Source organism: Falco rusticolus, chromosome 2 (genome assembly GCF_015220075.1).
Source record: "Falco rusticolus isolate bFalRus1 chromosome 2, bFalRus1.pri, whole genome shotgun sequence".
In the NCBI taxonomy this organism is placed as follows: Eukaryota; Metazoa; Chordata; class Aves; order Falconiformes; family Falconidae; genus Falco; species Falco rusticolus.
The window spans coordinates 24,142,641-24,167,101 of record NC_051188.1 but is presented as its reverse complement, the minus strand read 5'-3'; the positions used below and the strand labels follow the sequence as shown (position 1 = coordinate 24,167,101).

Here is a 24,461-nt window from a genome sequence, read left to right as displayed (position 1 = left end):
TCTGGTTGAACAGAAAAGCCAATTTTTATTTTTTTTTCCATTTTTGAAGTATTTGTTGCATAACAATGGAATTCGTAGAACAAGCACACTCAATTTTTATTCAGTAGTTTCCCCCCCAGGGTTAATTTTTGGTCAAGGTTATGTTACATTAGAATTTATTATAAGCAATAGTAAAGATTAATTACAATTCAAGTGTAATTTTCTATGTGAAAAATGAAACTGCTAGGATTTCACTTTCAAAGTGATTCAGTATCAAATGTACACCATTAAGGATTATAAGGAAGTGCTCCATTTTGCTGTATAAGGGCCATTCCTACAAATCTGTAAAATGAGTTCTGTTCTTTCCAGCCCTCTTAATTAGGTAGTTTGGTGGGTTTTTAAACACCTGGGCAAGCCAAATTATTCAATAACTGTTGATTTTTTAAGATGCATTACTTGCCTTCTTTCTATACTGAAAGGAGTAAACTATGATAAAACAGGAAAGTAAACAGATAGGATTTTTTTTATGGACAAGGAGTTAAAATATTGAATAGTGAGTTCTCAGCATTCCTATTTCTCTAAATAGTAAATGTAATCAGAAAGAGAGTCTTAATATAGGAAAACCTGATAATTTAAATAGCAAACTTCCTCCCCAACAGGTGCTTTGAATTACATGGCAATTAAGTAATTTTCAAGTCGCCTAATTATCTTCATCTCAGTTCATATTCAGATACACAGATCTTCCCAGTTTTTAAACTAGATTAACACCTGAAAAACATCGAACACTACACTGATTTAAATGCTAATTTTTTAAGAAGTTGTGTACTGTTTGGGAAAAATCCTAAGTGCTTCTTCTCTTTAATGTCATGGAAGAAAGGTAAGGTATTTATTTGGTTTATGAGGCAGCACATCTCTCTGGGACTCAATGCATTGTGTTTTCCACTGTGACACTACAGTTAGATCGTTAAATATTCTGGAAGACAGAAACAAGATTCAAATGTATCGCAATCCACCTCTCCCAGACTGGAAAATGTCATCACGAGAAAATTATGTTTTGTGACCAATTTTTCCCTTGTGCTAGCATATGGCAATTTATCATATTTATACCATTCTTCAGAATCAACCACAAAAGCAATAGTTCTGGGAATACTTTCACATTTTATATCTTAACTAATGAGATATTTTAGAATGGTAAATATTGAATCAATAGGAAAATTGGATAAGTAGAGAAGACAGATTTACTGGAAAAACTTCACCATGAGTTCTCAATTACCTGAAGAAAAAAGTAATGTGGTATGTTTTGGGGTTTTTTTTCTTAAGAGGACTTATCACAAATATTCAAAGCATGTGGCTCCTAATTGTATTTGTTTTTCAAAATTCCCATCTTGGACTGCATTTTTTAAAAAATGTAGTAATAGGGTAAGTGAAATACCAACTACTAAAGCATTGTAGTAACTAATCCATGCTTTCACAATATTCTTATTTTCTTGATCTAACTTGTTCTGGAGAGAAATAAGGTATAGAAGCAGCATCTATTTATTAATACACATTGATTGAGTTTGCAGTAAAATTTACGAGTTTGCAGTATTTTTGAAGTGCTGTTTTATGTGTATATTTAAAAGAATGAAATATATTTTAAGTACTAGTAAAAATTGTACTCTGACCTGATGGAAAAGTGGACTATGTGTTATAGGGATTCCTAAGCCACTGAAACACATCCCAAGGACCATATCATCAGGTGCATCCATGCTGTAACATCGGCATTTACTAGCAAGTAGTCTCTGAACAGCTATTCTGCTGAAAACCATCCTGAATAAAAAGAGCAAATGAAATGTGTAAGACAATAACAACTAGAGAAGCCAAATGACTGTAATTAATAAATACTGCTAAATGATATAAAACTGCAAGATAAAATATAGCCTGCTGGTGCAACATAGCTGAAATTTCAAAAATTGAGAAGTCAATGCTGACAAGTAGTGCTAGAGGCATTTCCTGAAAGATGATTAAATAATGAAAATTTATTATACCAATTATGCCAATTGCTGTTATTCCAACAATTTCTTAGCTAGCCACCATTTTACCCATAGCTGGTAATTCCTCCTAAACTTGGCCAGGACTTTAAACGGATATTCTCCTCTATCTTACTCAAATTTATTGTCCTCTTAGTTATCGTGTAGCAATTAAATGAACTCTAAAACCTGAACTGTTATTCCTTGACTCCTCTGTTACACAGAGTTCCCTTCATAAGCAAAAAATGCTCCTTGAAGCCATTGCAAAATTCTTCCGTTCATCCTAACTTTCTTGCTCATCTAAATATCAACCAGAGCCTGCAGCTGTTAGATTGTTATCACTAAAATAAGCCTTCAATAGACAAGAAACATGACAATGTCTTAAATTCAACAGCTGAGGGAATATACTCTTGCCTAGTATCCAATATATGCCTTTTCTGAATTTACATCATCCACCCAGTCTGATCAGAATACAGGGTACTCCAGCTACTACAAGTTATACCAAAAAGATTCACGCTCTGAAATCACTGCATGGCTTCATGAGTTCACTCACTGTATGACAATTCTTCATTTGACAGTGGCAAAGCTTCTACGAATACTGAATGCTAAGGCAAAAAGACTGACTTCATGTTGCAAAAAAATCCACTGTTATCATTGCAACTTTGAAGACTGTATGTATCATAAAAAGAAAAAAAAAAAAAAAAAAAAGGAAAGCACAACAGGAAATTGTTATCTCAATACTCAGGTCAAATACAGAAGGAATAATAAAAGCTGGAGTGAGTTAAAAAAAAAAAAAAAAAAGAGCCGGGACTTGTGACCAGCATGTGTTGCTACACAGAAGGTGTGACAATTTGCACACATTTAGGGAATATACTTGCTAGATGATTATCTAGACCATGTCCCTTCAGCTCTATAGATCTCTTCACTTACAGTGAACCTTCTCAAAATTAGGGTATGGAGCAAGATGTATGATCTGTACCTCTATCTGCTCAAACCTGATAATGAAAGTAACACCCAAATTCCCACACCTAGATGACAGAACAGAAACTATGAGATAAACACTAAAAAGATACATAAATATAGGACTGGTAACCAACAAACATACCAGCACCAGTAGAAGGTTTGTTTCTTAACTCAAGCATAAACCCTGCTTAAGTAAGACCTTATGCAACTGTGCAAAACAATGAGGCGGCCAGTCAGTTGATTCTTACTTACCTATAGACAGATAAGAACCTAGGAAGTTACTATAGCCATTACTTTTCACAGAGAAAGACCCTAAGGACATTCAGCCATCCACACCACTTGCTTTAGATATACAAGATGGACAAGTCAGAGTCATAAGATCATTCTTATTGCAATAAGAGCCAACCTGAAAGTTCACATAAATGTTAATTCAAACCAAACTTTGCATGCAACCACAGGGACCCATGTGTCTCATACACAAGATCAACCTATGACCACCTCTTTCTATGAGAAACTATTTTCTAGGACATAAACACCCAACCCTTTGCTCAGCCACCTCTCCATAAATCATTGCATAAAGTTCAAAAACAGGGAGAATCACAATCCTTTGGTTTTTTTCCATGCTTGGACAAAGAAAGAGAACAGGAATGAATATCTTCATATTCACAGCAATTTGTATCCCGAGGTGTGCTGCTTTGGGTTCTCCTGTAAACTCCACAACAGTTCAGATCACAAAGGTATTTTTTTCAGCAGCTATCCCAATTGTCTCTGCTTACTACATTTTGAATCACATTGTAGGATGGTCTCTGAGCATGCAGAATTAATTCTGTCAGATGAAACAAGGCTGCACGATGTGTATCAGGAGAATATGTCGTACAGATAACTGATAATAGACACTCAGTTCACAGGACCAGTCAATCTGAAATGATCCTTTTGAAACACGCGTGGTTCTCAGCACCAACTATTTTACTCTACAAATCTGTTCCCAACAGGCAGCATGAATTCTCAATAGTTAGGACATTTGGGTCTTTGAGCATAATTACATTTTATTAGTACTAGGAAACATCACTGTTTCTGTTGAAACTGATTTGTGTTATGATTCAAAACATTTGCACTCAAAGCAGGGGCTGATGTAGATGTCAGTAGGAGTTTAAATAAATTACCCTCCTCCGCCAGTGATATAACTATATCCTCCTGTTCCCAAGCCGTAACCGTAACGCTCTCCAAGAAATACTGGTTCATTTGGGTCATAGCAGCTGAGCAATTTTCGGAGTCTGAAGATACTGTAATATGAAAATGCATTAAAAAAAATGATGGAGGCATTAATTTTGAAACAGAAATTACTAGCATAAATGTCATTCTAATAAATAGCACAAAAATGGTAGGAGAAGTTCTACAAAACACAGACATATAAACTGTTAAACAGAAATTTAAGATGGGCTATTTACTATGAGATATGACTGCTGATTTTGGTCAGTCATGCCTACACAGAAGAATCACAACGTGTAATCATATTCAGACTACCTTATTAAATAATAACGCTAACACAAAAACTTTTTATCAATTACAAGATTACATTGTTGTTAGTATCAGTCAAGGAATGCTGAGGGAAAGTGACAATTTTTTTCCTTGAAGGAGTATAAAGCTACATCACTAATAAAACAGACTTAAACACAGAAGAAGAAGAGAGACATATTGGTGAAAATCCTGCTGACAGGAACAGTGGTAATTCCTGAAGTATTGCAATGTATACCTTATCAATGTGTCATCATCCACTACAACTAACCAAGGAGTTCTGGCAGAGCTATGATTCAAAAACCTTTCCAAAATGGCAAAAGTTTTCCCACAGTGACCTAAAGGAAGAGAAATAACAGAATACACATTTAATCAAATGAGAATTTGCAATAAACAATTATTAATTCATTAAATATTCTACTGCACTATGCAAAACTTTTTGATAATGTCTGGCAAAATACCCGAGATGTAAGTTTTAATTTCATTCTTCATTGTGCTGAATGGCATTTGTACATACTGTTCAAACATAACCATTGCTTTCTATGCAGGAATGTACTTTCAAAGGATGTTGAAGTATGGAAATTCTTTGAATTACGGAAACCTGAAAAATAAGTTTTATTCCAACTATCTTGTTAAGATATTGGACAATACTGGGCAGACTGCTACTCTTAATTTTGAAAACTGTAAAATGATAAGACTATGACAGAAACACATTCTGCAAAATACTCCCAAGCTATTTCCATAGCATTTCATGATGCATCAAGCAGGTCCATTGCTTTTACATAAATACTTAAGTCTGCATTAATCTACCATACTCATCACTGGCAACTCAGGTCCTAATAATTTCCTCCAAGGAAAGGTCTTAACATTTATCACAAGACTATAATGAAGCTGAAGAGGTAAAACGCCCTTTCTAGGAGCTGAGAAGTGAAACATCCTTCTTCAGAATGAGCAGGACAAGAGCAACAAGAAAGTTTTAAATTTCTATTGAATCTTCTTCAGATCTTGGAAAAATCTAATTGCAAACAGTCTTTACAGTTGATTGTCCAAAGTAATTAGCACTACCAACATTACAATTACTAAAGAATCATTAAAGAATAACAGGACACTACATTTGAAGATACTTCCAGTTAAAATATTGAGAAAATGCAGCAACTCTGTGCTTAAGAAATGAAGTAAGTCCTGGCTTTGCCGATTTCGTGAAACCATGAACTTATTGCAGCCTGCTATGTGAACATTTACAAAATTAAAATCAAGATTTCTGTATTCTATTCCATCACAAAAGACAGACAAAAATAGTATTAGAGCAAAGTCAGCACGATTTGTTTAGTTTAGAGCATCAGTAGCCCACAGGTCCCACTGCTCTCCACAGCAATGCTCAAAGGCCAAACGTGGAAGGTCCCATCCCCCTGGTCTGACTAGAACTACTGGGCATGGCTTCTACAGATGATCCACACATGAACAGCAGGTCCACTACCTCCTGAAAACACTCACAGGTTGCACATGTCACACTGCACCTGTGCAAATGGAAAACCCTGTCTGTTCCCTCTCTGCCTCTAATAAACCTTGTGGAGGACAAAAAAACCAGGCCAGCTGGAAACAATCCAGAGACCAGAACGACAGACCTAGTGGGCCAGACAAAGCTAATAAGCCAAGCTAATAGCTTGGACATCTCTAATTCAGAAGGTTGACAACAACAGTCAATAGCTCACCTCTGTCAGTATTAGGTATGCCTAAGTCTATAGTAGGAATGGAGATGTCTGCATAATCACTGTAGTATTCAATAAGGGCAGCTTCTCTTTCCCAAGTCTGCTTTACAACTGGTACTGCAAAAGAACCGTTGACATTGAAACACAAGTGACTTGATTAACCTAAGGACTTGATCAAAACATTTATGCACCTTGTTAAATGACATAGTCCTTTGCATGGTAATGAAAATACCGTTTCAAATAACAGCACCATGGTTCTTAACATTCATTCTTTTTTCCTTCCTACAATATCTAAAGAGAAACAATTTCACATTTTTATGAAAGCCAGTCAGGGCAGTTTTATTTACATAATAATAAATTGTCTTTTAAGATATGACTACAGTTTAATTCATATTACATCGAAAACTGTGATGGTTACATTTATGCTAACCAAAGTACAGAATTCATTACTTTTACACTTGCTATGGTAGACTTTATAGCACACATCAGCAGGAACACTATCAGAGATCAATCATTCTTCCAGTGTGGAAACTGTCGCATTTTAAAAACAGCACATCCAACTGTACAGCATTTAAATATTCTGAATCAGAAACAGACGAAATGAACATTTGGAAATACTACACTTGTGTTATGTACATCATATCTGACAGCAGTGCTGTATTAATGCTCAAAAGCACCTGTTCCTGGAGACACACTCATAGAAGGGACATTTATAAATATCATACAACCAATTTTGACCCCATGGATGTTCTATTAAAACAAGGACTGCTTAATGCTTATCTACAAAAGCAATCCTTCCCTTATCAGTTTTCCATTTCACATAATCATTTTAAACTGATCATACAAAATTCTAACAATGATACTATGAATATTTAAATTATATCCAGAAGTGAAAAAATTATGAGTAACATAAAAAAGGCCAAACATCTGGATGGTGTTTGGAAGAGAACCATGTGATTAAAAAAATCTTTTTTTCCATTTTAAAAATTAAGTGGTCAGGACTTGGATGACCAACTTTGAAACCCTGCATTCTGCTGTCATTGTGTCATTGCTTTGTGTTCTTTGACACCACCCGGTAGGCCTCATTGGTTGCAGCTGGTTCTTTAAATGGAGGAAGTATTTTTATAACTTCCCTTTGCTGCTATATAACTGTGATGCTTCTGAAGAACTTCAGTCCCTTGCTGAATTCATCCATCACCTAATTTTATGTTTGTTGCTGTACTGGGTCTGCATGGCAGGTTTTGGTAGGGGGGGGGCCACAGGGGCGGCTTCAGCGAGTTGCTGCCAGAAGCTTCCCCCACGGCCCACGGGCCAGTGCCAGCCGGCTCCCAGAGGGACCCGCCGCTGGCCAAGGCCGAGCCCACCAGCGACAGCGGCAGCGCCTCAGGGGCTGCGTATTGAGCAGGGGGTAAAACCCCCCTGCGGCAGCGAGAGAGCGAGCGCAGCAGCCCCGCAGCCCCGGGCGGTGCGGAGGGGCCGGGGGGCTCCGGGCGCCGCAGCAGCGGCTCCCCCAGCCCGCGGGGCAGCCCCCGGCGGGGCAGGCTGTGCCCCCAGCCCACGGAGCCCGCGGGGGAGCAGCTCCCCCCCGCAGCCCGGGCAGGGCCCCGGCCGGGGCAGTGGATAAAGAAGTGCAGCCCGTGGGAAGGGCTCACATTGGAGAAGTGTGTGGAGAGCTGCCTCCCATGGGAGAGACCCCAGGCTGGCACAGAAGAGTGTGAGGACCATCCCCTGAGAAGGAAGGAGCAGCAGAGACAAGTGACGAAGTGACCCTATTCCCTGTCCCGCTGAGGGGGGAGGAGGTTGAAAAAAATCAGGAGTGAAGTTAAGCCTCGGAAGAAGGGAGCGGTAGGGGGAAGGTGCTTTTAAGATTTGCTATTTTTCTTATTATCCTACTCTGATCTGATTGTCAATAAATTATTTTTTTCCCCTGAGTCGGGCCTGTTTCATGTAACTGCTGAGGGATCTCCCTGCCCTTATCTCGACCCAGGAGCCTTTTGTAATTTTCTCTTTCCTGCCCAGCTGAGGAGGGAGGTGGCTGTGGTGGGCACCTGGTGTCCAGCCAGAGCCAACGCAGCAGCCCTTTAAATTCCCTTTGCTTCTATGTAACTCCGATGCTTGTGAAGAGCTCGTTTTAGCCCCTTGGTGGAATCATCCATCGTCCAATCTGATGTTTGCTGCCTACCTACTTGCTCGCTTTCCTCTACTCTGATCACACACAGATTTGAAGGATTTATTATTCTTGATTGACCAACAGTCAATTTGGTAACACTGAAATAAGTTGAAAGGTAACAGTTAAGACAGAGTAGTAAGATCTCAATGCACTAATGGAAAGGATTTCAAATTTGGAAAAAAAAAATATAACTTCACTTCTGTAGCATTGTGCAGTGGCCAATACTGCTTTCAGAAGTTTTTTAAAGGAATGTAAAACTGCTCTCAAATTTTGCATAACAAATCCAAAGGGAATTATGGACAAAAAAAAAATGTTCATATAACATTATGGTGGAGTTTTGAAATGCAAAGCCAGGAATTTCACAATGCATTAACTCTATCCCCTATATAATAAAATGCCACATTACATCACATAACACTGCATAATCAGGCTTTATTTGGCAGAGAATGCCATGTGTACATTTTAATTTTTAACTAGAATAAGAAAACAAGTAGCCAGGAAATTATTTTCTATTTTGGGGAAATGTTCTACTTGAAAAATGTTTATCAGAAGAACAAACCCAGAAAGCTTTCAGAAAACAAGGCCCCAGTACAGAAACATCACAGACATACAAAATGCTTCCAACCTTCACCTGGCAGAAGAGACTGACCTGTAAACGCTGTTTTACCTTTCTCCAGCCAAGGACCTCAACCTCAGCAGGGTACTTTGACATACAGAACTATCTGCTGCTACAGACTGAGCCTCTGAATTTCTTCAGTGGAGTCTTCCTTCTTTGTATAAATGAAGAGTTCACAGCAGCAAGGACCTGAGTCTCACCTCAGTTAAATGGTCTAACAAGGGGGCTACTAGCTAAGTGTCTCTCTTCCTCACTTGTTTTGACAGAAGTGTCACCACCCAGACTAGTGCCTATTGTAAACCGTATCCCTTTGTAATCTGTAATACTTTGTAAATAATTGTAACAAGACTTTGTAAATAAAATTTTGTAAATAAAAAAAAAACAACTTTGTAATTTCTAATAACTCATATGTTCCCAAGAAAGAACAACTACATGAAATTCTGGGCTAGCTGTCGATGCGAATATTTAGCTATATGTATTAATACTATGATCACACAGAACTTTTAACACTGCACTACAGAGGTATTTATAGAAGGTCAGCTCTAATCTCTTGATTATATTTTATTTGTGCTACTTCTAGAACCTTGATGCATGTTTGCAGTCTTAAAATCTTATATAACCATATACAGTATGTGTAAGGCGTAGTGTAGCTGAAGTAAATTCTGAAGTAAAATTTAGCTGCTTTTGCACATCGAATTCCAAGCCTTAATGTTGCACTAATGTAGTTTTTGGCATACAATAAAAAATGACTTACCAGGTAAAAAGAGCTCTCTGAAGCTGGCATCCATTAATCTTTCAAAATCTTGAGTAAGATTATCCTCTATTGCATAACTCTGGAAGCTGTGAGGAAAGTTCAAGAATTTTCCTCAGTCTTCAACAGGTGTTTCTTGAAAGATGTTTACACCATCTTTTTGAAGCCTTATGTTCTTTTCTGACTTTTCAGGTTTGGTGGGTTTTTTGGTTTTAATTTTGATGTAAGAAAATAAACATGGATCCAGAAAGGAGAACTCTTCAGTGAACTCCAATTACAGGACAGTCAATTTTGGTTTGTCAAAAGCTACTTTAAAGATAGCCTAATTATTATGTGATTAAATTACTAGAAACGTGCCTCATCGAGTGCAGTAACATTAAGAAAGAAGTTCCATAAATCTTATTTTGAAGAAAAAAACCAAACAAACAAACCAGCAACTGGCAAATAGTCTAAATTTAGAAGAGCAGAACCTACAGTTTTGGATGCATTAGCAAAGAGGGACTCAGTTACAAAAAGAGCTTTTATCTTCATTCTGTCCTCTGACAATGTGTGGCAAAATGCCCCCCAAATTTGTTAAAACTACTAACCATTACTTCATTTTCAATTTTTTCCCAATACTAATCACTTCAAATTACATTTATGAACAAACTAAGCCTAATGCTGACAATACTACATAACTGGAGTATTCAAGGGCACACAAAATTCAAGTAAATTCCTGGAAATAAATCCATTCCTGAATTTCCTTATTAAGGAAATGTCTAGAAGTAAACTAGAATGGACTGGTAGGTGGCATTAAGTAGGTAGACTTTCTTCTGTTAAATAAGTGGATTTGGAATTTTTCTGTTCAAGTTTTGTAGACACTGGATCTACTTAAACTTAGCTGAGCCTTACTGTGTATTAGATGAAGCTGGGTGTCTCTCTGTGTCTTTATTTTCCATGCCTCTGAGAAGGAAGTTAATACTCATTGAACATATCTTGTTTGGCTGTCCTAACGTTTTTTCATTTATTGTTTTTACAATGGATAGCATGGTCATATTTTCATGGTGATTACCATTACTTGCATAACACTACAAGTTCCAGGTGAAGCATGCTATAGTGTTGCACATTTGAGAGACTCTTGATCTGGGCCATGCCTTGCACAAAGTACTACAGATGATCAGATTTCTACAAGAGACAAAATTTCCCATTCCAAGCATCATAAAACACATGCACACATCTAATTACATAGGGTGACAATAGACAGAAGCAATATGACAGCGTAAGCTCGTATCTTCTACTGGAGGGACAGGCAGAACAAAAGGAAGGAGGAGGGGAGACACCTTTCAGCTTGTTCAAATGTCTGAAACAGCCACTACACAGCTGCACAATTGTTTACTGCTAGTACGAAGAACCGAAGTGAACCAATTAGCTGGAGGAAACACACCGAAGGATATTAATAGATGCTGTAATAATAAATACTGTAATGTCTCCCAATTACAACAGTATAAGCTAACTTTATGCATATTTTTGATACTCCATTTCAGGATTTTTACCAACCAATCACTCATGATTGAAACATCAAACGACCACAACTCTTCATCTTAAACATTTCACAGTGCTCCTGAAGAACTCTGAATAGCAAAAATTTCTCCCAAAATAAGCTGTTTACAGTTCTGAAGCTTTCATGTTTCCCTGTGGATTTTGCAAACATCTAGTTCCAAGAGCTACACAGCATATATCAGCTTAGTTTTTAAAATACTAATTTCATAAACTATATTGCATAGAAGTACTACCTTGACCAACCAGCAACTTACTTCTGTCACCATGAAATTTCCGACATGTTTTTACAGCAACAAATACATCTTCCTTTTTCACTGGCTCTCCCTATATGAACAGAACAAAAATTATTTTTTTAATTGCAGGCTCCACCTTTAACATTTTATAGGATATGTATGTCCATACATATAATAAAATAGAAAATATCTTTTCGTTGTATAGCATATCAAGTAAAATAGGGTACTAGTAATACACTAGAAAGTACATCTTTGTCTCATGAAAAAAAGGTCACTAGTTGTTTAAAATTCCTGAAATAACAGTATTGAAATACTTTTTCCATTGATGTAGCCTTCTAAAATAAATTAAAACACCTATTAGGAAAAGAGAATGAGCAGTAGAACTTGTTGAACTAAGAATGATTCATCTGAAAAATAATGTTGTCTTAATTTTTTTTGAAATTCATCACTATGAGAACATGTTGAACTGTATCATACTTGGAAAAAGAAGCTTAAATGCTACACAGCAGAAATCTTTGCACTTCCTCCACTGTAAAAATCATTTAACCACTTTTGTTTTCCTTCTTGGCACCTAGAATTTTGCTCTGCTGGAAGCATGGAACATTTACTGGCCTCTAGCAACTCTTAACCCATAAAATCATAAATGCATTATGCTAGAGGTAGAAGAGATGGGTCGTACTTTAATGCACCAAATACTATATTACATTTTATCTTGAGCCTCAAGAAGTTTTAGATTTCCATCTGTGAAAAAAGATTATTTATACTTCAGTATCTCACAGAAATGTAAGGAGGAATACTTTACAGATCACATGCTGTTCAAACATTGTGGTAGAAAGACCCATTAAAGCATATGCAGTATTTGTTTGCCATGAAATATCCTGTGCCACGGAAGGCTTCAAGCATATAAAAAAATAGATAAATGCCAGAACAAACTTTCTTTTTTAAAAAAATTATTCTTAAGGTTTGAGATTTTTAAAGTATTATGCATTTTAGTAAGCGTTTTACCTTTACTAAGTAAGTGGTATTTAAAATATGGTACTTACACAGAGTGGCAGAAAATTACTGAACGTTGTTGCACAGCGATCAACCTTATGTGAGCTCACATCATCTGTGCAGAACTCAGGCACCGGAGTAAGATGTGGTCCTTCCCCTTTCTGCCAAATATACAGGGCAATCTATCAAAATAGAAAACATTTATATCATTAATGAAACTGGATAAAAATTCTTAGGGCACAGAAGAAATCATATCACAGGACAAACTTAATAGGAAAACTGAAAAATATGGGATGCTGTAGAAGATTTGTGCCTCAGTTGACTAGCTGCATCCCTTACCTTTTGCTCACATTTCCAGCACCAATATGTAATCTTTCTGCTACAAAAGAAATTCTATAGACAGACAAGTTTTAAAATTTGCTTTATAGAATTACAATTAGTATCGTATATTTAAGCACATCAAAACAACTTCCCTCTTTAACTTTTATAAGAAATGGTAGATTGAATACTTACACCTTCTTTTAAACAAAAATGCTTATTGTGTTGCTCTTTTAAAATTATTTTGATAATTTGGAATAGCCTATGTGGCAATTTTCAGCTTTTCAAAATACATCCATTCTCTGGTGGCAATTTAAAATGCTCAAAATCAGTAATGAAACTTTGAGACGCTGTAAAATAAAATGGATAATGTAACAGATAGGCTATCCTATAGTAGACTCTTGTCCATTTTAAATGTAGCAACAATAAAAAGCCAGCCAAACTTCAGAGAGGAAAAAGGAAGAAGCAAAATGGTGATGTCTTGAAGATAAAAAAACCCCAAACACCACCTTTGTATTTACATCGAACTCATAATGGTAGTATTTCAATCTGTACTTCATGGTACATCGAGAACATTTAGACTTGCTCAACATTTCTACTGCAATACTTTTACACTGCTTGTAACTTTGCCAGACTAAGTATTCAGGGGCGAAAGTTCTACACTGGGTGCCTACCTCAGAACAGTTAGAAGATTAACTTAATTTCATATAAAACTGTTTGAAAACTTGTAAGAACAAAATTAAGTTCTTAAAAATCTAAAAGGCAGAAAACAATATCTCAGTATGTATGTGGATTCAGAGCTTCCCAGCAGCACTGCCATACACTCCCAATTCTGAATGCTTAGTCTCTCTTGACGACAGGCCAAAGATGTGAAAGCACCTTTGGACAAGAACTGTTTGAGCATATACTCAAGATGTAGGAGATCTGGGTTTGAAGTTTGCTCCTGCCTAACTCAGTCAAAAGTTACAGCTTCTAGTTTTCAAAGAGTGCCTGCACCAAGATACCACAGATATTCTGGGACAGACACTCTCCGTGCTACCTCGTGAAACCGAGTTACTGCACAAAAAGCAATATTCTTGGAACCAAAAAGGTAGTGCAGTGAAGGGGAGCCCGACTCTACTGCATGGGAGGAATGGGACTTCTCTAACAGAAGAAAAATCAGTCTTGGGTTCTAGTTTCTGTTTCCCATGTTATCTACTCATATTCCCAATGGCTCTTGCATGGAAAACAAATTAAATACTTCACTGGAAAATGGGACCAGACCCAGCACGCAGCAAAGGCAATGAAAAGGAGTCTCCTTTCCACTGTTTTATGCCTACTTAGGAACTTTAAACCTATACAATTTTAAACGTTAAAGCTTTAAATCCCATCAGGGCCAGAATTCAGCTCCTCTTTTAGTAAATAATCTGATTATTAAGGTATTACTAAGAGGGCATAATATTTCCTTCTCCTAGGCGTTCTGGAGGAACTCAGTCCAAACAAAGCATATTAAGTATGGTCTGGACAAGCCCAAGTCACCAAACCCGTTACAGACTTCTAATTTACAGATGATCATTTTCCTGCCCATCTCATTTAGGTCTCAACATCCTCAGAAAATCAGAACTACCTACATACAGCTCCTTCTGGAACTTGGAATAAAACAAAAGCACCAGTTTGTTACAGGCCCTGTTAGGACTAGAGGCAGGCTTGAGAATACAATATTTTTGAAACTTAAGCTTCCAGGTTTGAAAGATTTTTGATAAGGTACAGTCACATAGTAGAAGACATTAACTGATGAGTTTTTAGCAAGTTGCTGATAACTGGGCCATCATAACTACACATAAGCTCTTAGACCACCTCAACTGCAAAGTAAAAACATGTAGTTTGACTGCACTGAAGAGTTTAAAAGACTTTTCTTCCTTGTAACTGAGTAGATGACTGGGAGCTGTGAGCACAAGCATGGTTACTCCTGCTGCACAGCTGATAGCAACCTGCTAAAATACTGTTAATTCAGCTGCATGTTCTTTCAAGACAGTGAGTTTTGTAGTTTGCAAGTTCTAATTTCTCTTAGCCTTGTCATTATTAAGTGGTCTGTTTATTTGCTGTTTTACCAACGCTGCTGAAAGCACAGATGATCTTAGCATTACAGATGACTTCAACAAAGTAACTAAAGGGAAAGGCCACTCTATATGGAAGAAAAATGAATAAACATTAGTGGCAGTTAAGACAAATACTGTTGACAGGGCCTGAAGTAGAGAAGGAGTATGGAAGTGGCATGTAACACATGCTCAAGGTAAGGAGCAGCCAAAAAACACACATACATCTCCAAGGTTATCTTCTGCCTTGTCACCACATAGACATTATGGAATGTAAGTAGTTCCTGTCCCTGCATTGCAGCTGGAAGACAACGTAACAGCAAGGGATGACATTTCTAAAGAGCTTCCAGGCCACTTTAAGATTCATAAATTCATAACATTGTTTAGGTCAGAAAACACCTTTAAGATCATTGAGTCCAACCATTAACCCAGCACTGCCAAGTCCACCACTGAACCATGTCCCCAAGCGCCACACCTACACATCTCTTAAATGCCTCCAGGGATGGTGACTCAACCACCTCCCTGGGCAGCCTGTTCCAATGCTTGACCACCCTTTCCGTGAATAAATTTTTCCTAATATTCTATCTAAACCTCCCCTGGTGCAACTTGAGGCCATTTCCTCTCACTCTATTGCTTGTTCTGTGGGAGAAGAGACCGACCCCACCTGCCTACCCCCTCCTGTCAGGCAGCTGCAGAGAGCGATAAGGTCTCCCCTCAGCCTCCTCCTCTCCAGGCTGAACACCCCCAGCTCCCTCAGCTGCTCCTCACAGGACTTGTGCCCCAGCCCCTTCCCCAGCCCCGCTGCCCTTCCCTGGACACGCTCCAGCCCCTCGACGTCCCTCCTGCAGCGAGGGGCCCGACACTGAACCCAGGGTTCGAGGTGCGGCCTCACCAGTGCCCAGTCCAGGGAGCGGTCACTGCCCTGGCCCTGCTGGCCACACTGTTTCTGACACCAGCCAGGACGCTGCTGGCCCCTTGGCCACCTGGGCACACTGGGGGCTCATGCCCAGCCGGCTGTCAGCCAGCACCCCCAGGCCCTTTCCCACCGGGCAGTTCCCAGCCCCCTGCCCCAGCCTGTAGCGCTGCCTGGGGCTGGTGTGACCCACGGGCAGGGCCCGGCACTGAGCCTGGTTGAACCTCACACCACTGGCCTCGGCCCATCGGCCCAGCCTGCCCAGACCCCTCTGCAGAGCCTCCTGCCCTCCCGCAGATCCTGTCCCCCAACTTGGTGTCGTCTGCCAGCTTTCTGAGGGCGCACTCGATCCTCTCATCTAGATCATTGATAAAGAGATTGAACAGGACTGGCCCCAGCACTGAGCCCTGGAGAGCACCACTTGTGACTGGCCACCAGCTGGATGTAACTCCGTTCACCACCACTCTTTGGGCTCGGCCAGCCAGCCAGCTTCTAACCCAGCACAGAGGACACACATGCAAGGTATGCACAGCCCACCTCTCCAGGAGAATGCTGTGGGAGACGATGTCAAAGGCTTCACTAAGGTCCAGGTAGACAACATCCACAGCCTTTCCCTCATCCACTAAGCAGGTCATCTTGTTGTAGAAGGAGACCAGGTTTGTCAAGGAGGACCTGCCTTTCATAAACCCATAATGGCTGGTCCTGACCACCTGGTTGTTCTCTACGTGCAATGTAATGGCACTGAAGATGACCTGCTCCATAACCTTCCCCTGCACCGAGGTCAGGCTGACAGGCCTGTAGCTCCTCAGATCCTCCTTCCTGCCCTTCTTGCAGATGGGCATCACATTGGCCAACCTCCAGTCAACTGGGACCTCCCCAGTCAGCCAGGACTGCTGATAAATGATTGAAAGTGGCTTGGTGAGCCCTTCCATCAGCTCCCTCAGTACCCTCAGGTGGGTCCCATCCAACCCCATAGACTTGTGTGTGTCTAAGCAGTGCAGCAAGTCACTGACCATTTCCCCTTGGATTATGGGGGCTTCACTCTGCTCCCTGTCCCTGTCTTCCAGCTCAGGGGGGCTGGGTACCTGGAGAACAACTGGTCTTACTGTGGAAGACTGAGGCAAAGATGGCATTCAGTACATCAGCCTTTTCCTCATCCTTTGTCATGATGTTTTCCCCCACAACCAATACAGGATGGAGATCCTCCTTCGTCCTCCTGTTGCTAATGTATTTAGAGAAACATTTTTTATTGCCTTTTACAGCAGTAACCAGATGAATTTCCAGTTGGGCTTTTCCCCTTTTGATTTTCTCCCTGCATAACCTCACAACATCCTTGTAGTCCTCCTGAGTTGCCTGCCCCTTCTTCCAGAGGTGGCCAACTCTCCTTTTTTCCCCGAGTTCCAGCCAAAGCTCTGTTCAGCCAGGCCCGTCTTCCCCACCAGCTCGTCTTTCGGCTCATGGAGACAGCCGGCTCCTGCGCTTTAGGACTTCCTTCCTGAAGAATGTCCAGCCTTCCTGGACCCCTGGGCCCTTCAGGACTGCCTCCCAAGGGACTCTGCCAACCAGGCTCCTAAACAGGCCAAAGTGCCCTCCTGAAGTCCAAGGCAGCAGTTCTGCTGACCCCCTCCTTACCCCTCTGAGAATCAAAACCACTGTCATCTTCTGATTGCTGTGCCCAAGACAGCCTCCAACCCACAAGTCCTTCTCTGTTCACAAACATCAGGTCCAGCGAGATGCCTTCCCTAGTTGGCTCCCTCACCAGCTGTGTCAGGAAGGTCTCTTCCACGTGCTCCAGGAACTCTTGTGGACTGTTTCCTCTCTGCTGCATTGGACTTTCAGCAGACAGCTGGTAAGGTGAAGTCCCCCACGAGAACAAGGGCTAGCGACTGTGAGACTTCTCCCAGCTGCTTACAGAATATTTTGTCTGCTTCTTCATCCTGGCTGGGTGGTCTATAACAGACTCCCACCACAATGTCTGCCCTGTTGGCCGTCCCCCTGAGTCTTGCCCATAAACACTCAACCCTATCACCACCATCATCAAGCTCCAGGCAATCAAAACACTCCCTAACACACAGCTACCCAACTGCCTCTCCCTCCTTGCCTATCTCTTCTGAAGAGTTCATACCATCCACTGCAGCCCTCCAGCTGTGCGAGTCATCCCACCACGTTTCTGTGATGGCAGCTATGCCAGTTCCCCTGCTGCACAATGGCTTCCAGCTGCTCCCGTTTGTTGCCCACAGTGTGTGCAGTGGTGTAGATGCACTTCAGTTGGGCTATTGATCTCGGGGGAGAAGGCCTAATTGCCAAGCGCTTCCGTGGTTTCTAACACATCAATAAGCCTCGCATCTTTCCTGCCATGTGGATCTCTATCCCCTGCCTCCACGGACACAGCAGATTGAAGGACCTCACTAGCACAACGTCCCTCAAACAGTGGCGTGCTGCCACCAGGCTTACCTCTAGCGAGCCTTCTTTTATCTGTTTCCCCCTTCAAATGCAGTTTTAAGCTCTTTCAGTGAGCACTGATAACTCCTGTGCAAAGATCCTTTGTCCCTTTTGTGACAGGTGCACCCCATCTGTTGCCAGCAGGCCTGCTGTCGTGTAAACTGACCCGTGATTGAAAACCCCAAAATTCTGCCAGTGACACCAGGCTCAGAGCCAGGTATCGATCTGCTGGCTCCTCCTGTTTCTTCCCTTGCCATTCCCTGCAACTGGAAGGACAGAGGAGAACATCACTTGTGCTCCTGATCCTTTAACCAGTTGTCCCTGTATTAGTTCAGAATTCAGCTACTCAGAATTAATGTCTATCACATGAACCAACAAAGAAGCAACAATCCTGCAGCACTGAAGATATTTAACAATTGTAACGTGAATTATTTATGAAAGTTCATAATGTGCTAAGATCTCCCACTGAATAATGGAATCTTCAACAGGCAGCCTTAGAAAGGTGTGAAGCTATCATATTGCAGAAGTGAGTTTAGAACGCCAGTCTGGGTTACAGCACAGGATGACAAACTGTTCCTAAAATGATGGAAATGGATTTACAATAAAAAGACATAAATATTCTTAGTCTGAGTTCTAGTTCAAATCTAATGTTAAATATACAAAAAAATCCATTGTTCACTTCCAATTCTGAAAAAGCATCAGGGAATATGCTCGACATTGGTAAAGGGTTTTTGTCATGCTGCTGCTCATTTGTAGCTATTTTTTTTTTAGACTTTTTGAAAATGCACATATTTTCAAGATAGGCTTCCCTGATGGAAAGTAATATAAATGTTACAGATATAAGAAACGGGGACTTAGAAAGTAGTAGAGTGAAAAAAGTCTTATACAGAGCCAAATAAAATACCAAAGATTAGAGGCACATGTTATTAGCACTCTCTCAAACTAAACATTCCTTAAAACATTTATCATCCTTCATAAATTTAAACCTTACTAACAATTACTAAAGATCACAGTTTATATCCTTTGATTTGTTGTCAATCTTGATTCACTTAAGAAGCACGTAGAGATAAAAATGATTTAAGAAGATGATGATGATTTATGAAATAAGTGAGGGGGAATGGAACTGTCTCTACGGAGACATGAGACTGTGCAGAAAGAACGACTACAGGGCTGCAATAGGTTATCAATGGCAATAAATTTGAAATGAAACTTATGCAATGAACTGCTCACAGAATAAGGAGTGGATGGAAGTAATTTTGCCAGTCAAGTGATCAATTGTTTTTCATTAAGCAATCTGTGGCACATAAAAGAAATGTCTGCTAATGATTTATTTTTTTTTTAATGATACTATGTTTAGAGGCTTTGTCAGTGCTGAGGTAGACTGGAATACTGGGAATACAGGAATGACTTTGAGGCAACTTACAAAAAGATTAACAGTGTGAAGCCCAAGGTCTTGCATTTAGAAAAATTAACAAGAGGAAAGAAACAGCTTGTTGGCTTGTTTCACGTAGCAAAATAAAAGCTGAGAGGTGTCCAATTGCTTTTGAGAAATACATCAGTCAAGGAGGGGAAACTATGTGAAAGAACAGTGTTGGCACAAATCCAAATTCATGTAAATATGCCACCAATTTATACTCTACATACACACTATAGATTCATGTTGGAAGTAAGGAGGTTTATAACCATCACAGAATAAAGATCTGGAACAGCAGCAGTAGTTTTAAGTAAGGTCAGTTGGGGGAGGGGGGTGGGTGGGGGCTGGAACCACATTTTATAGCTGACTTTTAGGAGTTTTTAACAATTAAAATGAATTCACAATCACTCATAATTTCAGGCCAAAATCTGCAAGTTTATTCCAAATTCATCCTCCCCTTCCACCCTGGTTCAGGAGTTGACTTTGGTGTCAGTACAAAACCCTGGGCTGCACAGACATTTTTAAGGCAGAAGAAATAAAAAAGCTTTAGAAAAGTAGCACTGATACTCTTTCAGATCCTCCCACTCCTTTCTCCTCATGTTCCTTCCAGTCAGCTCATCCTCTGGAAGACCTAGTGGTTATCTTTTAAAACTGTTGCAAACCAGAGGCAAAAATATTTTCCAGATTTCCATACTGCAAATTGCAAAGCTGATTATTCACACATCAGTTAGGATGCTGAGAGTACTTAATCCAAACTCCATCTTATTTAGCTCTCTAGAGTCTGATTTAGAAAGTGAGCGAGGCAGGCTAATACCTGAGATACTATTCACATGAGCTTATGCTTCATGAATTGGAAGTCTTTCTCCTTCTTTATAGAGCAAGACTTAGAAGAAACCTGACTGCATACAACCATGTATTCGCATACAAATGCAATTTTATTTATGAATTCTTCTATGCTTGAAATAGTTTTAAAGTATTACAATATTCTAAAGGAAGGGAAAGAAATTAAACGTGCCATTGCAGTCAAACTCTTTAGCAACATCTAAGAAAAATCTATTATTTCCATAGTAATTTATCACAATTCATATACATAGATTTTAGACAATTCTTCTTTCATCACATTACTGCTTACCTCATGCTTTAAATCTATCGTGAAGTCTGACTTGAGTGGTTCACTTTTCAGCTTCTTTGCAAGCCTATAAAGATGAAGAAATTTACTCAAAAACATATTAAAAAAATAAACCATTCATTAGTGTAGGCAGCAAAGTGTGGCTGATATTATTGACCATCTTACCGGGGGAGGGTTGGGGGGTGGGGGTGTGTGTGTGAGGAAATCACACCACTGTATTTATTGCCCCATGAAGCAACTTATATCTCTTTTTCTTTTTTTTTTTTTCCTCATCTGAGTACAAGGGTGATGATATTTGTTTTCAGCACACACATTTGATACATCCTTCCTACCCAAGAAGAAAGTTTTCATCTGGAGTAGACAGTCTGGCACAGTATTTTTAACAGATCAAAAGCCGCAGTGCATTTAAGGCTCAATATTGATCAGCATCTCAAAATTCAGACAGTATTCTCTTTTTTGTGTATTCCAAGGACCAGTATTTAGGCACCTTCAATTTATGAACACATCAATCCTTGCTACAGCAAGGTGCATTCAACTTCTGAAATCTACGAACTTTTCAGATCTCATTTAAAAACTAAGCATCTAATCTGAAATAAATATCTAGGTTGCCTCTATAGCATCACAAACAGTTCTAGAGGGCAACACAGTCACTCTTAAGACCCATGAATAGAACTGCTGTCTGGAGGAGAATACATTTTTAAAATGACAAGAGATGGTACTGAACCAGTTGAATAACTAGTCCTGGACAACTATTAACTAGCTGGTGTGATGTAGAGCAAAATATATCATACGCACAGCAACGATACAGAAATCTGCTTCTGTACTCTTGTCTACTAATGAATTCTTAAGTGTTTCTTTGTAATAATTATGCTTGGAATGTATAGAATAAGGAATAAATTGAATTTTATCAAAGCAGTATTTTCTGGGTAAGTGTAGTGGGAGCCCAAATCTCTGTAGGCATACCTGGAGCTAGCTGTACATTACTGTGCCTGGTTGAACATCTTCCCACACACCTGAGATCCTCAGACTAAAGCAGACTTCATGTATCAGCATGGACACTGCTCATATTGGTGGCAGCAGCAAAAGCTCGATGTAGGCTCTGAAGTTAAATCCATGAGAGGCCAGCCTGCACTGGCTGAGCACATCCCAAGCTGTCTGCCATAGCTAAGCTGCAATCAGAGCTTCAGTTCAAAAACAGCTCAAAATTAACATTTGACTTTGCATATCTACACGACCTGCAATAAACCTTCAACTGTTCTGCAAGAACATCTTCACCTTTTATATAAAAAATTAATCCATATGAAATCATAACTCATTAAAATAACATTGATTAGCACCTAGGAAAACTGTATAAATTAAACATTCTTAATTACTATCAATAAACAAGAAGTGATTAAAAATTCAAGTCTTACTTGTTAACGAGGGGAATGCTAAGCGCCCAACCAGCAGCAAAATCTGGAAATTTAAAGACTGTAGGATTTTCAGCAAAGGCATAATGGTGAATTATTGTAGATTCTTCATCATATAATGCTTTACCTAAAAACCACTCCTGTAAAAGGAATATAGGAAACAATTTTGTTCATCTACAGCATCCTTTTAGTGAAGATGACAACTGCATTCATGCTGAATAAAGCAAACCTGAAAACAAAAACAAGGGAAGCATACTGTTCACAATAATCCAGACAAAAAATTGTACTTGGTAAGAAATGAAACTACAGGCAGTTCTCTGAATTTAAATACACATGGCAGGTTCAAACTCCAGCATATGCCCTAGATCCCACCCGTTCCAAGAGCACTGAATCCCAAAATCACAGAAGGGTTGAGGTTGGAAGGGGGCTCTTGAGATCATCTAGTCCTATCCCTCTACTCAAGCAGGGTCAGCCAGACCAGGCTGCCTAGGACTCTGTACAGTCGTGTTTTGAGTACACTCCACAACATCTCTGTGCAACCTGGTCCAATATTTGACCACGCAAATTGATTACCAACTACTGACTAGACAGACACTCGAAAGCACTACATTCAGGAACTTGATATATACTCATTTTGAATTTCCATCTGTCTAGCCTTTTCTATACTAGGGAAGTTAAAAAGGAAATACATTTTAAATACCTTGATCTTCAAAGCAGTTAAATGAAGAGGGTCCCAAGTATGCATTTTTAAAGTAAAAAATTAAGTAGTAGTAGTAGAGTTTTAAAAAAGTGCTTAAGAATTTACTACTGACTCTGCTGTACCTGAAAATAATTAGCATATTTTACTACTATTTCTTTAACATTACTGTCAGTTGTCTTAATATTTCTGTTTAGAGTGGATATAAAACAAATATTCCCCAACATTTTTGCAGAATAAGGACTGTAATGAAGGGAAAAAAGAATGTAAGTGTATATATAATTTAAAAAATAAATGGCTTTTCAGGCCTGCAAGTACAAACAATGAATCAGAATTCTGAATCACCTTAATGGTTATATTAAATCTTTAAAGCGTGAAGTTCCTTGCATCATGACAATAAATCTGGCTTTTCTTTTTCCTGACAATTTATCATCACTAAAATAGATTCAAAGTTAGGGCAAATGTTTTTTCATGAAAGATTCTCCTTCTCCACACTCCCTGCGCTCTAATCTGTATTAGATTACTAATTAGATTACTGCACTCAGCGCCTCACACATGTATACATACATGTATAGTCCTGGCTGGACTAATTAGTAATCTAATGTTAGATTTTTCTCCCCTTTTAAGTTCCCTAGTGTAAAAGAGGCTAGACAGATGGAATTTCAAAGCGGATATATGCAAGTTCCCGAATGCAACAATGAAAAATTCCTTCAAGGTATTAGCACAGTTCACAGACTTCACCTGAGATGATTACTACAAAATTCAAGACACCAGGGAAAATATTCAAGCAAAAATACTTGTAGAAACACCTAGCAAAAATAACCACAACAGCTTAACCCAAGAGGATCTTGTGTCTCAGTAGCCATCTTTCTAACTCCCAGCAGATGTTGCTATATAGACTGAGCTAAATTTTATAGCTCCCCAGAGTTCAGGAGCAATGAGTGAGATTTGGTCAGGGCACGGTAGAGTCAGCTAACAGCAGGAGAGGTCTGCATGCACCATGAGACAACTCCAGCTAAAGCCAACCAGCTGAGCCTGGCAGGAGTATGCAAGCACGGCTGCCCCAGAGGACATTCAGCCTGGCAACGTCCTCAGCTTCCAGCCAGGACTCAACCTGGCTCCACAAAAGGCCAGCCCTCAAGAGCTACCAGTGATGCTTGTCTTGCTGCACACATTGAGTCAAACCCATGGGGTGCTGCCTGCTTCAAGAACCCCACCTCTACAAGGATGGCCAGGACCTGTACAAACAACCATGAGTCAAAGAAATGGGATGCTGCCTCTGACAAGGAACACTGACTTTCCAAGGGACTGATACAAGTGTAACATGGTGTGCACGTGTATGTATACATGTGTGAGGCGCTGAGTGCATTTCCCATGAATTCTCAAAAAAACCTAAATTGAATATATCTTGTATTTGTCTAGCGACTTCCCCAGGTAACACAAATGCTGAAAACTTGTTTGGTCCCATAAGCCTCAAGAGGCACATGGAGATAAGAGGTACGTGTTCAGTAATCTATTGAGGAAACAGCCAAAGTTAAACTGACACAACACAATATATGGAGAAGGTAACAGTGGGGATTTTTTTCC

The 24,461-nt window shown here is 39.7% G+C and overlaps 1 protein-coding gene across 3 annotated transcripts in view; it reads right to left on the bottom strand.

Annotated features, from left to right (window-relative positions):
- The window catches only part of B3GLCT (beta 3-glucosyltransferase), a 69,641-nt gene that overhangs the window by 3,432 nt on the left and 41,748 nt on the right, over nucleotides 1–24,461 (bottom strand). For all 3 annotated transcript variants that reach the window (XM_037377032.1, XM_037377033.1, XM_037377035.1), the window contains 8 exons: nucleotides 22,181–22,317; nucleotides 20,772–20,835; nucleotides 12,528–12,659; nucleotides 11,506–11,575; nucleotides 6,179–6,292; nucleotides 4,705–4,804; nucleotides 4,115–4,234; nucleotides 1,644–1,788 (listed from right to left, as the gene is read on the bottom strand). In XM_037377032.1, the coding sequence (XP_037232929.1) occupies nucleotides 1,644–1,788; nucleotides 4,115–4,234; nucleotides 4,705–4,804; nucleotides 6,179–6,292; nucleotides 11,506–11,575; nucleotides 12,528–12,659; nucleotides 20,772–20,835; nucleotides 22,181–22,317 (882 nt within the window). The remainder of the gene's footprint in view (nucleotides 1–1,643; nucleotides 1,789–4,114; nucleotides 4,235–4,704; nucleotides 4,805–6,178; nucleotides 6,293–11,505; nucleotides 11,576–12,527; nucleotides 12,660–20,771; nucleotides 20,836–22,180; nucleotides 22,318–24,461) is intronic.